This window comes from Leptonychotes weddellii, chromosome 14, assembly GCF_054177405.1.
Source record: "Leptonychotes weddellii isolate Sample4059 chromosome 14, ASM5417740v2, whole genome shotgun sequence".
Classification (NCBI taxonomy): Eukaryota; Metazoa; Chordata; class Mammalia; order Carnivora; family Phocidae; genus Leptonychotes; species Leptonychotes weddellii.
The window spans coordinates 55646188-55661198 of NC_138382.1; the positions used below are offsets into that span (position 1 = coordinate 55646188).

At 38.4% G+C, this 15011-nt stretch overlaps 1 protein-coding gene across 2 annotated transcripts in view; it reads left to right on the forward strand.

The window, feature by feature from the left end:
• NIPSNAP3A (nipsnap homolog 3A) overlaps window positions 1-15005 on the forward strand; it is a 24047-nt gene extending 9042 nt beyond the window's left edge. The window contains exons 1-6 of one of the 2 annotated variants that reach the window (XM_006727643.3): window positions 3719-3898; window positions 6619-6829; window positions 8569-8724; window positions 10927-11076; window positions 14348-14434; window positions 14527-15005. In XM_006727643.3, the coding sequence (XP_006727706.1) occupies window positions 3839-3898; window positions 6619-6829; window positions 8569-8724; window positions 10927-11076; window positions 14348-14434; window positions 14527-14603 (741 nt within the window). In that variant the 5' untranslated portion in view covers window positions 3719-3838 and the 3' untranslated portion in view covers window positions 14604-15005. Of the gene's footprint in view, window positions 1-3718; window positions 3899-6618; window positions 6830-8568; window positions 8725-10926; window positions 11077-14347; window positions 14435-14526 lie in introns of those variants that run through there. The other variant, XM_081803297.1, reaches the window with a different exon arrangement.
• Window positions 15006-15011: the final 6 nt, after the last annotated feature.

Genomic DNA, 15011 nt, shown 5'->3' on the forward strand with positions numbered 1-15011 from the left:
GTAAAACAGTAGAAAGAATAAAATTAGAAGATCAAGTGGAGGTACAATGTTTGATTAACAGAAGTTCCGAAGATTGAGAAGAAAATTTAAAAATCCAAGAAACAAAAAATTTTCAGGATTGAAGAGTGTCCACATTATGAGGTTACACTGAGTGAGGAACACTGTATGAAAAAAAATATCGACTCCATGGCACATGACTGTGAAATTTCAGAACACCCAGGAACAAAGAGAAAAACATAAAAGTTTCCAGCGAGACTGACAGAAACAAGCAAGTCACATACAAAGAATTAGGAATCAAAATGGCATGAATTTCTTACTAGAAGGTATTACACAATGGAGCACTGGGGGCCTTTAAAAATATGAGGAAAAGTTATTTCCAATGTAGAATTTTACACCCTCCCAAAATATGCATCAAGAGGGCTGGTAGAATAAAGCATGTTTTATAGATACAAATCTCAGAAGTTTAATTCCCATGTACCCTGTCCTAAAATCAGAAGTTAAAAGAAAAAGAAACAAAATCCGGACAATAGGAAGTTCAACACAAAGCAAAGGAGATCCCAGAATTGCAACCATGCCATCTTAGAGAACTAGTCCACACTGGAGCAAGAGAACAAAGAGCTCTCTAAAGATAACTCTAAAAGATGACACTGAAAAGCTGATTAATAGGTTTAATCATATTTGTTACCAAAAGATCCATCACAGCTGCTAACTCAGTAAACAAATGGGTAAGCCCTGGTACACTGCCATGGCGAATTATTCCATCCCAGAGAATTCGGAGGGGACTGGACAAATTGAAAGCATAGCTCCTGGCTGGGTTTGCCAACACTGCTGGAGAACAGTCAGATAAACTCATCACAAGAGTTTATCTGAGAAGCCAGTAACTCAAGAGTTATGGGTTTCGAAAAGAGAAGGGAGAAATTTATTGTGGGTACTGGCAGCCAGGGGAGGTGGTAAGCTCAAGACTTAACAACCGACCTCTCCGCCCCCAACATGGACACTTAACAATTTTATAAGGAGAGGTTAGTGGGGGGATACATGCAAGAGAGCAGGCAGACAGCCTGTGATCGTGGGTGAAGGTTGGTATGTGTTCAGCCCATGATCACAGGCAGAAGAAGAGGACCTGTGGGTATGGTCTTCTAGGCATCACGTTGCTATCAGGGCTTTTCCGACGTGGTGTTTGGGATGTTCTGGGTCCTTGAAAAAGAACTTCATCATGCTTCAAGAAAGTACGCTAAGAAATAAGCACAATTTTAGTTAACAGCATGAGTTAAGCAGTCTTGTCTATTTCTGGTTTTAACTGTTGGGGTCTACAGTTGAGCAAGAGGGCTCACTAACATAATGAAAGGTATATTCTTTTGGCAAAAAGTTTGGTGATTAATAAATGATAGGTATGAGGAAAATAATAGAAACAAAGCAAAGAGGGAGAGAAAAAAAAGTAGTCACACTCCTATTGATTAAGATTACAGGTGTAACCGGGGCGCCTGGGTGGCTCAGTCGTTAAGCGTCTGCCTTCGGCTCAGGTCATGATCCCGGGGTCCTGGGATCGAGCCCCGCATCGGGCTCCCTGCTCTGCGGGAAGCCTGCTTCTCCCTCTCCCACTCCCCCTGCTTGTGTTCCCTCTCTCGCTGTGTCTGTCTCTGTCAAACAAATAAAATATTAAAAAAAAAAAAAAAGATTACAGGTGTACCCACTTAGCAGTGGCTTAAACTAGAAGACGATTTCTCATGTAAAAGAACTCCAGAGATGGGCGGTCCAGGACTCTTAGCTTGCTGTTCCATGGTGTCAGAACCTAGGCCTCTTCTCTCCTGTTGTCCCGTCTCCAGCATGTGGCCTCTACCTCATAATTCAAGAAGTCAAGCCATTACACCCATATTCCAGCATGAAGAAATAAGAAAGAAACAAAGGAGAGAACTGCTCCTCCTACACCGCTTTAGATTCACTTATAGTAGGTTATAAATGCACTAACACATTACACTGGCCAGGACTTAGTCACACAGCTGCACCTAGATGTTTAATTTTTTAAAAAGAGAGCAGCAGGGAGAATGGATAATGGGAAAGAGCTAATAGTCTCTGCTCTCTCCCTCCAGTACTTCCCACTGTTCATATCCTACACTGTTTTTTTCTCAGAGTATTTATTAATCGCTGATGTATTTTTCTCTTTATTGCTTAATATTTCCCCGAACCAGTAAGTTCCAAGAAGACAGGGACTATGTCTTTTGCTCACCACTGTACCCGTTTCTGGAAAAGTACCTGAGGCATAGAAGGAATTTAATAGTTAGGGGCCGAATGAGTGAATGAATTGTTAATTCCAGGGAGGGGGCAAAGTCTAAGAAAATAAATTGAAACATAAAGATCCAGTCCAGGCACAGATCCAGTCCAGGCATATCATTCAAAACGATGCCCATCACCCAGAAAAATTTAATCACCCCCTTTGGAATTATAATTTTAAAAAGCCTCCCTCTGAACAGACAATTCAAGTCTTTGAAGAAGGCACAACCAATGCAACCACTGGTGATATCCCTGTAATATTTCCCTATTCTTGATAGTATAAGCAGTATTATTTCAATGTATGCAATAATGTAACTATTGTGTAATTGTGAGTCTGATTATGCATTGTGTAATTGTGTTCTCTGTAATGTAATTAGTAATAAAAATGTAAACATTAATATACTGTAAATTAATAATGTGACAATTTTTAATGTACCCATATTCAGATGGGGAAGGGAAGGTTATTTTGAGGGAGTGGTATGTAAGAGACCTAAATCCTCATTTTCCAAGCAACAGATACTATCTATACCTGAAAATACTAAGACACAAGGAAAAGCCTGTAATTTTAGAGGAGAAGAAAGCATTAGAAGAAACAAGTGGAAAATAGTTATTGATGTTGAAAATAGTTATTCTGAGGACCAATAATCAGGGATACGGAGAACAAGATCCGAGGTCTGCTGGTATGCTTTTTTAAGGCTTACAAAACTATTTGACTTTTTAATATTTAATTCAATGCCCCCATTCCAATGAGCTCCTGAAAAATACAACTTCAATCATTATTAGAAGCCTTCGGAGGGGGCGCCTGGGTGGCTCAGTCGTTAAGCGTCTGCCTTCGGCTCAGGTCATGATCCCAGAGTCCTGGGATCGAGTCCCACATCGGGCTTCCCGCTCTGCGGGAAGCCTGCTTCTCCCTCTCCCACTCCCCCTGCTTGTGTTCCTGCTCTCGCTATGTCTCTCTCTGTTAAATAAATAAAATCTTTAAAAAAAAAAAAAAAAAGAAGCCTTCGGAGGTCATGCTGGGGTGGCGATTAGGGAAAGAGGATGCACTTCATGAGGAAAAGTGAAGGCTCCAGGTCTTTACGTAAATCACCCCGACTAACGATCAACCAGGGCAAAAACCTCCACGATTTTAAATGCACAGCATTACGCGTGCACGCATCATACTCCCTTCTCAAACGACAAACACGCATTCTGCACACGAACTCAAGAATTGTTGCGCAACTGCGCATGGAGACGAGGTGATGGGCTCAGAAAGGTGGAACAGGAACGATCCCCGCCTTCAGTCAATCCTAATGTCCCCTCTGACGTTGGGTAAGAATGTCTGAGGAAACAGAGTACCAAAGGCCACCTGCCGCGCAAACGCGCCGGGCGCTGGGCCCGGGAAGGACGCGAGCAGAGCGGGCGGTGCCGCCACGCCTCCCGGCACCAGAGGCGGAGCTCACGCCGCCGAGTCCTGTTGCAGCCTGCGTCCGCCAGGAGTCCAGTCGCTGCTCTTTTCCAGGCGGGTAAGCAGGAGGAATCTAAGAAAGGGTACCGGCTGGCTGTCCTTCCCAGCGCTCGAAGCCCCGCCATGCTCGTCCTCCGAAGCGGCCTGACTAGGGCTCTGGCTGCGCGGAAGCTCGCGCCTCAGGTACCGGCCGCGGCGACGCGCCCAAGCCGAGCCCTGGTTTGGGAGGAGGAAGGGTGACCCCGAGGAGCTAGTAGTCCCGCGCATGCGCTACTCGGCTCGCTCGCCCAGACTTGCGAGTGCCGCGCATGCGCTCAGCCGGTTCGCGCGCCGAGATTATTCTGTTTCCAGTGCGCGTCCCAGACCCCCGAGCTGGGGCGTTGTGCGTGGAGGGGTGTAGCCAGTCGGGAGGGTGCGCTGGCCAGTGTCTCCTCCCGGCCAGCTCGCCAGCAGCCGTGAACAAGACTTCTGTGGCCTAAGGTGCCAGGCGGCCCTGAGGACACTCCTGGAGCTCGCGCTGCCCGGTATTTGCTTCCCAGCCCCGCTGCGTTCGCCAGGTTGGGCCGGTGTCAGGTGTTGTTGGCTGGTCGAGCCTTTCCTTTTGATTTGTCCTTTTGACAAGCCACCGCCCCTTCCAGACAGAAGGTAGAGGAGAAATAGGTCAACCAGCTGCTGGCGAAAGAACAGGCCTCCCCCGTTTAAACAAAATGTACACAACTTCTGAGCGTTTTGCAGAGAACCTTGAAGAGGAGGGCCAGGGTGCCAGTGGTGGAGCATCCTGCCCAGCTGCCCACTGCCTCGTGCGGGTGGTGGCCAAGCCAGGCAGGGCCAGGAACCTCGTAGCAAACAGAATGATAACCTCACTTAACCTTAGATGAGAAAAGCACACAACAGATTTTTGTGATTCATCCTGAGCTGTCGGGACTTGGCCTATTCTGTGAATCTACAGATTTTTTCCTTTGATACTGAGGCTTGTACTTCTTTTCTGGAAGGGTACAAGCGGAAGGGGATGAAACTACTCTACAGACTGACTTTCTGCTGAAAACTGAGGAACCAATGATGGCCCATTAACCCAAGATTAGCAATCCAGTCTGATCTTTCCTGATTCTCACTCTACTGGGGCAGGGCCAAGAGTTATTCCTTACAACTTTACTCTGAACTTTGATTTTTAAATATCAGCCAGTTGTTCTCACAAGTGAATTGAAAGTATTTTGAAATACTTCACTTTATGGAAAATGAGCCCGTATTTGGAGATAAGGGAGCCTAGAACACTCATGAATCCTACTGCAGTTGTAGTTTGTGCCCTTAACAAAAATCACCTCTCCCTAAGCACACTCACTTATCTCACTGCTGTTACCCTTTCTGTGGGCTTTTCCCTCTTACTGTTTTTTCTTTGAAAGATAATAAAAATACGTGCCTTTGACCACGTGTTTGTTTCCTAATACAAATTCCCTGAAAAACGACTTAAAAGCAATTGTTATAAATACCACACTGTCCCATTTTCTGATATATTTTATTTATAATACTTTTTAAACTATAATACTAGGCAGTTGTTTATTTGGATAACATTCTCTTATTAAAATTTGGTTAAAATGACACAAAAAGCATGTCCAGCAAAAATAGAAGTATCTGCAATAGTTTTTGGAGGGAATACTTGCTTTTCAAGTAAGTTTAGACACTTGGGCAGTAGGAACTTAACTCAGGGGACATGAATGGAATGAACTCAAATATATAATTATGATACTATACACAGATGAAATACATAGACAGTTGTGTGTTTTAACCTAAATTATGTCAGATAAAGAAGTCTACTGGTTTCATTTGATGTACCAGGTAGTCAAATAAGCCCAAAATTTGTCCACAGCTTTGTACCAAAGCTTTTGATAGTTTTGATTAATAAGCTCCATGAAACTAAAAAAAAATAATAATAATAAGCTTCATGAAACTGGCACATGATAACCAAACCTACAGTAAGAAGAATTTGTAAGTGAAAATGCCATAGGATTGTGTGGGTGTGAATGTATACTCATGCACATGTATATATACACAGAGGATAATCTCTGGCAGGGCATTTCCTATCTAAAGTTAAGTTTATTCAGACTTGGAGGACTAAATTAGAAGAAAACTTTATATAAGTAGCATACAACTAATACAACAAGAACTAACAGTTCTTAAGGGATATTTTCGTCAATCTGGCAAAATTGGATGGATTAAATGCCCTTCTTCACATTGCATCTGTAATTAAACCTAATAATGATTCAGACAATTCTAACTTGTTGATTTTCCCTTTATAGCATTCATACAGTCCACCACCATGTTATAATGCAGTTGGATAGATTTTAACACTCCATTCCTATCTTTTACCAGGGATCTACTTCATTGGATTTGGGAAATACTTTGACCTGAATAGCAATTTTTATTTTTAAGAAAAACCTAAAAGGGAGTTTTTTGCAAGTAAACACATTTCCATTTTGCTTGCCAAAACACCTGCATATTTTATAAGGTTCACTTAAATGCATAACTAACATATATAGTATTGACTAAAAATGGAATATTAGCTAAATAAGGGAAGACATCTGCAAATTTATTAGAATCCTAATTGTAGTTCTTGGGTAAAGGACTCTTATTAAGACCCCAGTGCCTTCTTATGATTAAATTTCATGAAAAAAAGGCTATTAGTGGATCCCTGCTAAGAAACAGTAACTATATATTCAGCATACTTAAGACTACTTACCTTTATTGACGTTTCTCCAAACAAATGTCTAAAGAGAGATCACAAAAGAAGTACAAACATGGATTATGAGTCTAATGCGTGCCCTTTGTTTCTAGATTCAGATTTGGTTGTAACAGTATTATAAACCCTACCTTCCCAAAATATTTAAATTTGCCTTATCTTTCTTCAGGTGTGCTCATCTTTTGCTACGGGCCCCAGACAATACGATGGAACATTCTATGAATTTCGTACCTATTGCCTTAAGCCCTCAAAGATGAATGAGTTTCTGGAAAATGTTAAGAAAAACATACATCTTCGGACAGTTCACTCTGAATTGGTTGGATACTGGAGTGTAGAATTTGGAGGCCAAATGAATAAAGTGTTTCATATTTGGAAGTATGGTATGATTTTTCCAGCTTCAGGGTTCAGTATAGATTTTCATTCTGTTAAATGTTACTTGACACTTAGCTCTCGGATCTAGATTAGTATAAATACCCATAGGTTAAAATAAACTTTTAAAAAGGGGAACAACAACAAAAAACGAATTCAGTGATTTCTCCTCCCAGTGGCACACCTTTAACAACCCTTTGCTCAAATCCTCATGTTACCATAAATGAAAAAGTGTGGTATCTCATATTTCAAATCATAAAATTGTGAGCTAGGCTTCAATGCTCAGAAAAATTTTACAATGGTTTGTCATAAAGACGATTTATGAAAAAAATTAAAGCAGTGATTGCAAGAGCCCAAATAGGTTAAGATCATAAAGGAAGGGAGAGTTATTTTTTTATTATTGTTGAAGCTATGGCTGGATATCAGGATTTTAGTAGAAGCAATTCAGATATGTAGGGGCTTTAGAGTAGTAGAGGTTGATGGGGATGATAGTTAACTTCTTGGCCTCACCCAATGCTAAGATTTAATAATTTGTTATGTTGAGAAAATCATTTTTGTGTTATTTGTGCATTCCAAGGTTCCAGGGAATTTACTGTTTTACGGAAGTAAAGACAATCAGAGTTCTCCCCATATTGAAGTTGATTTACCCCTGGTTTAATATTCAAAGAACAGGTTGCACGAATCCCCAGGATGTTTGTTACTCCAATGTCTAATCTTTGTGAAGTCCACATCAGGACTTGATGAAATCCAGAGAATTTCAATACCTTTATTTAGTGTTTGATCATCAGTGTCCAAAGTTAATAGTCATGAAGTATTTTAATATGAAAAGTGTTCATTCCATATTTAAAATGGCCCTAATTTAGGGGTTTTCCCTATTGTAATAGAATAAACCCCATTAAAACACAGTTTATGCTTTAATGTGCCACCAGCGGACTCAGGTCCCTTTAAAAAATCACTAGTAAAGTCTTAATATAACTCACTTAAGCTCTGAGATCCCCAATGTAAACCATAGAAAACTCTTTTACCATCAGTCTTAATGAGACCCTCATACTAAATATAGTACTAGGCCTAAATGTTTAGTAAATGTTTAAATATCAAACATAAGAGAAATAAATACTGGGTAAAAAGAATGGTGATAATAAGAAAATCAGCACTCCTTCTTTAGAAGCTGTTCAAAGAAGAGGCTTAAAAAGCACATCTTCTTTTCATTTATGTTAAATTTAATTCAGAGTATACCTTGACCTGACCACTCACCACCACCACCAAAGAAAAATAGTCCTTCTCTAAACGGGCGCCGTAATTTAAATGCCTTAAATAATAAGAATAATTAATATATATTGAGTGCTATCTAGGTGCCAAACACTGCTCAAAGCCCCTCTCGTGTACTAATTCATTTAATCTTCACAACAACCCTGGAAGGAGATACTATATCATTATCCCCATTTCACAGACAAGAACGGGCACAGAAGGATTCAATAACTTAACCTAAGTCACACAACTACCTAGTAAGTGGTAGGGCCTATAAAGCCCACTACATGACATTATCATTAGTTGTTTAAATTTCTACTCCCCTTTTAGACCATGAGAAACTTGAGGACAGATGTCACATCTATTTATGTTGATAGCTGCAGTGATAGAACAGTGTCCTTATGTGGCCTCAATGAACATTTGCTGAGTTGAATGAAATCCAGAAAAAGTATAGGTGATTTTAATTAAGTTTTTATTTTTCCTACTCCTTTTCGTCCCATAGATAATTTTGCTCATCGAACTGAAGTTCGGAAAGCCGTAGCCAAAGATAAGGAATGGCAACAATCTGTCGTTCCAAATCTGGCTCTCATAGATGAACAAGAGACTGAGATCACTTACCTGGTGCCATGGAGCAAATTAGAAAAGCCTGCAAAAGAAGGTAGGTCCTTCCCTCTTAGCTACTTTGAATTCTGATGGAGAAAATACTAAAGATTTCAAGCTATAAAAACTTAACTTCCAGGGGTGCCTGGGTGGTTTAGTCAGTTGAGCGTCCGACTCTTGATATCTGCTCGGGTCTTGATCCTGGGTTGTGAGTTTGGGTCCCGAGTTGGGCTCCATGCTGGGCATGGAGTCTACTTAAAAAACTAAACTTCCCTAGGGAAAAGTAATGTTGTGTTTTATATAGGAATATATTATGATTATAGAGATAAATAAATTTTAGATCTTTGCTTATTAAAACAATGAACATTGAATGATGTTTTTTTCCAATTTGGAAAAGCTCTTAAATTTGAGGTAAAAATATAAGAAGTTGACATGGGGGGGCGCCTGGGTGGCTCAGTCGTTAAGCGTCTGCCTTCGGCTCAGGTCACAATCCCAGGGTCCTGGGATAGAGCCCCACATCAGGCTCCCTGCTCCACGGGAAGCCTGCTTCTTCCTCTCCCACTCCCCCTGCTTGTGTTCCCTCTCCCGCTGTCTCTCTCTCTAATAAATAAATAAAATCTTTAAAAAAAAAAAAAGTTGACATGGGGAATAAAGGTTGAAAAGTTGAGGGTTGGGAGCAGACAAGTATGGTTAGGTGAAAGATGATGTATGATATTTTGTCATAATTTGGTATTTTTTAAACACAAGTTACAGTTAATCTTAAAATATTAAGGGTATTTTTGCCTGTAAGACTGTGTTGGGGAATGAATTAAAATGTTAAGCTGTATTACTGTAGTTTAACATTTTTGTTTTCCTTTTATTTCTCATTTTAAAAATAATTACTAAAGATTTGTCTCCTTGCTGATTTTATTTTCTTGCTCATTTAAGGAAACCTTTACCTTAACATTGTTTTAAACAAAAGTCAGATTTTTTGAAATATTAATTAATTCAAATGTTATTTTATTTCCCCCATTTTTCCTAACTTTGTAATATAGAGTACAAGAGATTTGAAAGTCTTGTTTGGATCCTTATCCACCTTTCCACAGGCCTTTCCACAGGCTTCCAGCACTATCTAAAAACTAAGTGGCTTCTCGGACAGGGTCAAATCTTGGTTCTTTTCCTCTTTGTTGTTCACAACTCTTTAGTAACTTTGTGCTTTTTTTTTTCTTCTCAAAGCTACTTGTCCCCTAGTTCCTCTTCCTCTACCTGCCCCATACTTCTGATCAGAAGGTAAAATGCTTTTCAGTATTTACCTGGATATTTAGGAACAATAAAATCATCTCCTTCAGTTGTTTCCGTTTTTTTTTCCCCTACTCAAAAACTCAGACATCACTGGCTCCATCGTTTGTTCCTATTAGAAATGGAATCCTGGGGCACCTGGGTGGCTCAGTTGGTTAAGTGACTGCCTTCGGCTCAGGTCATGATCCTGGAGTCCCAGGATCGAGTCCCGCATCAGGCTCCCTGCTTGGCAGGGAGTCTGCTTCTCCCTCTGACCCTCCCCCCCTCTCATGTGCTCTCTGTCTCTCTCATTCTCTCTGTCTCAAATAAATAAATAAAATCTTAAAAAAAAAAAAAAAATGGAATCCTGTAGGGGGAAATTATACAAACAAAAAGTATTTCCTCTGGAAAGAAGAGGAAATATGGGAGATCAGAAAATGCTTTTCTTATTCATTTCTTACCTGAAAGTGCAGGTTCAGGGAGCTCAAAAATCCTAGACTTACTATAAATGCTCAATATTGGTTTATTGACAAAACTTGGGCACCTGGGTGGCTCAGATGGTTAAGCATCTGCCTTTGGCTCAGGTCATGATCTCCAGGTCCTGGGATCGAGTCCCACATCAGGCTCCCTGCTCAGCAGGGAGTCTACTTCTCCTTTTCCCTCTGCCTGTCCCCCTGCTTGTGCTCTCCCTCTGTCTCTCTCTCTCAAATAAATAAATAAAGTCTTTAAAAAAATTTTTCAGATAATAGCTTTATATATCTTCCCTTTTTTGTTGTTCTGTATAAGCTTAACAAGTGATCCTTAAACTTGGACAAGGACTTTCTAAACATAAAAGCAAGGAAAACTAATGCCATAATTCATAAATACGTCTACATAAACACGTACAGGTCTATGATCCTCCAAATCTGTGTATGTAGATTAGTCTTCCAGTGGAACTGAACTAACCTGATTAGAAATTTCTTGAATATCTTTTGTAAAATAATTATTTTTCTCCCTACTCTAGGAGTCTATGAACTGGTTATTTTTCAGATGAAGCCAGGTGGGCCAGCTTTGTGGGGTGATGCATTTAAAAGGGCAGTTAATGCCCATGTGGATCTAGGCTACTCAAAACTAGTTGGAGTTTTCCACACAGAATATGGAGCACTCAACAGAGGTATAGTTGTCTATTTCTTCTATAAAATTGCAAAGTATATTGGTAATCTATTAAGTTTCATGGGTCAGTTTGTCTCTTTTTTCCATTGTGGTATATATTTAAACTTTTATTGCCAAATTTTTAGGGTTTTTTAATAATTTTAAGGGTTGAAAAAACCTGATTTATATCTTATTTGTTTGGAACGTTAACACCTCATGAAGCCTTTTTCAAATGTTAAAATGTCATGTTTTCCATGACACATCAAAGTGATAAAAAACTGCAAAGAGCCTCAAGAAAGTATCTGTCCTTTCATCTTTTTTTTCCTCTAAATATACTTTTATTGACTTTTTAAAATAACATTATTTGGGGTAGAGAGATTGTCTTGAATGAAAAAGTAGTACATATTTTTACACATACTAAAGAGATGGAGATGCCTTAAGGGAGGAAAATATTTCCCCTACTTAGAGATAATACTGTTAACATTTTGGTCTTTTTATGTCATCTGTGTGATACACAAACACGTCATTCATATATGTGTGTCTGTGTATAAATATATATAAATATATGTGTGTACACACACATATGTTCATATATGTATGAGTGACATAGGAATAAGAAAACCAAAATGTTATTTGATATATATATATATATGCTAGAAATAATGCATTTGCATGATTAATAATGACCTCTTAACACTTCATTGTGGGTATACACAGCTTACAGGTAAATATACGTACCTGAATTTATTTATTTATTTGCTTTTAAAGTTTATTTATTTAAGTAATCTCTACACCCAGTGTGGGGCTCAAACTCACAACCCTGAGATCAAGAGTCGCATGTTCCACCAACTGAGCTAGGCAGGTGCCTGCTGAATTTATATTTAAAACATCTATTTGGGGCATTTAACTTTTAAAGTTGAAAGTTACTGCAGTCAGAATTTCAGAGAGTTTTTTATGGCAAACTCTTAAAAATGTATGTAAAGTTCATCTGGGAGGATAAATGACTAAGAATAGCTAACTAAATATTTGAAAGACTCATCATATTGATTTGCCTCCTTAACTTCCTATTTAATGTCCAATGGATATCTCACATCTAACACACTCAAAGCCAAGCTTCTGATCTTTACCCAGAAATTTAACTTCTAGCAGTGTATCCTAAGAAAATAATCAGAATATACAGAAAAAGGTATTTTTAAGTTGGAAAATATATCAAGAGGAGGAAAAACTGAAAATTATTAGATGTCTGTCTCACACCATACACTAAACTGGAATCCACATGGATTATAAAGTGTAGACAAAAAGTAGTCATAGAATTACTAAAATAAAATATAAATGTGTTTAATAATATGGATGAGAACTATGTTTCTAAGCTAAAAAACAAATGAAGAAACAATGAAGAGAAAAAAAATCAGTTGATGATTTTATTTTTAAAAGGCTCAATCTTTCTGCATGCCCCAAGACACCATAAATGAAATTCAAAAGCAAAAAGAGAAATGAAGACTTAACGCAAAGCTAGATATACACGTGACTACTAAATATATATATTAAAGAAGATAGAGATTAAGACAATAATGAGATACCATTTTTACCTAATAAAGACATACTTATATAAAGTATTTGATAGGTTGGAAAAAATAAGTACTCAGATACTGTATAGGGTTCATACTGTGTTAATCTTTTCCCTCCCCAAAATTTGGCAATATAAATAAAAAGCTTTAATTTTAAAATAATTTTTGCCAATACTCTAGGAAATATGCGTAGGTGTGTAGTGTGTTAGGATATATAGGAAAGAAGTTTGAAAGGATGTAAATGATATTAATGATAATGTTTATTGTCTATTTTTTATAATGGACATCTATAACTTTTATAAGAAAAAACTACTAAAAACATGTGTGCACACTTTTTAATCTTAAATTACATTCTCAGCATAGGAGATAGTAATATGCTGAGTATAAATCAGGACATAATTTCTGGAGGACAGTGTATAATGTGTACACTGTACATATAGAAGTATATACAAAATACTCTGTGGTTCTCTCAGTTCCCATTTTAGGAATTCCTGTTGAGGAAATTAGATCCAAACTGCCTGGCTGTAAATCCCAGCTCCACCACTAACAATCTTCGTGACTTCACATGAGTTCCTTCATCTTACGGTGACTTATACTGCTCATTGATAAAATAATGATAATAATATCCTAAGATGATTGTGAAAATTAAATGAGTTAATACATGCAGAACTCTTAGAACCAAGCCTAGCATATAGTAAGCACCCCAAAAATGTTAGTCGTTGTCTTTGACATTGTTATTATTATAGCTACACATGTAGCTGCTGCTCTAAGGTTTATGTCAGCATTGTTTACAATGAGGAAATGTTGGAAACAATGTGGTATGACCCTATGTATATGTGTATGTATGTACTTGTAACACACAGACACACATCATATAGGTCCTGTACCTTACAGAGTGTATACACTTTGTGTATATAAATATGTAAACATATAAAAAGATATATGTACATAAATATGGAAAGAGATGCACCAGAATAGAAAAGTAGTTGTTTCAGGGTGGTAGAAATGACTCCTACTTTCTGCTTATCTGCATTTTCCAAAATCTATACGGCTAACATATATTATATTTAATTATAAAAAAATTTCAGTATTTTATAGAATCCTGAAATATTTTGAATGATATAAATAATCAACTATAAAGGGTTGGGATAAAAAAGTTGTCACATAGCAACATAGGAGGAATTCACATAGTCATTAAAAATTAAGGTTACTGCCATGGAAAATAAGCATTAGTTGATTTTTAAAAATACTACTAAGCATAATATACACTAAGACCTTAATCTGATTTTACTCATTTTTTAAAAGAAATACACTAAATATCAGTAGAGGTTCTCTCTGGGTTGTTAAAATTATGCTACTTTTAATTTTCTTCTTCGTATCTTCCAAATTTTCAGTAATAAACATCTTCTTTATAATTTTTTAAAAATAAAGTAAAATTAGTAGAAAGTCATAAAATTTGGGTCTAGCCTTGATTGTGTCTTTAGTGGTGGTACTTTTTCTTTCCAGCCTTCCTTTTCTTCATCTATAAAACCAGTTTAATTAATTTCTCTCCCGAATCTCTGACCCCCTCTGAAATCTTATTACTAACATACTTAATTTTACCTTTTTGATATCCACTATTTTGATCTAAAGAACAAGACTTAATGTTTCTGATTAATTTTTCTGTATTTCTTACTTGTAGTAACGCCATAGTCTTTAGACGCTGTTTTTGGTTTATTTCTGCAGTTCATGTTCTTTGGTGGAATGAGAATGCAGACAGTCGTGCGGCTGGGAGACATCAGTCTCATGAGGATCCCAGGGTTGTGGCAGCTGGTAAGCTATTTCACTAGGCATGAAGTATTCAAACCACAAATTCGATTCAGTCAGTAACTTTATATGCCTTCTTATGAAATGTGTTTTTCCAGTTCGGGAGAGTGTCAATTACCTCGTGTCTCAGCAGAATACGCTTCTGATCCCTACATCATTTTCACCTCTAAAATAGTTTTCCATTGAAATACGAAGCATTGCATTAACTGCTATAAGATGTGTCTGCTAATGGTGCTTAAATTCTCCTAAGAGATTCTCACTTGCATTTGAAGAAGGTGGTAAGTTAATTTTCTGTGTCTCCACTTCTGAAGCCACCTCTATCCTTCCTTCCTCTGTTCCTCTCCACCTTAGGAAATAGTTCTGTTCATATTCCCCTTGGCATTTTCAGTGTCTGTTACACATTAGAAATAGTTGCTACTGGGGCACCTGGGTGGCTCAGTCGTTAAGCGTCTGCCTTCGGCTCAGGTCATGATCCCAGGGTCCTGGGATCGAGCCCCGCATCGGGCTCTCTGCTCGGCTGGGAGCCTGCTTCTCCCTCTCCCACTCCCCCTGCTTGTGTTCCCTCTCTAGCTGTCTCTCTCTC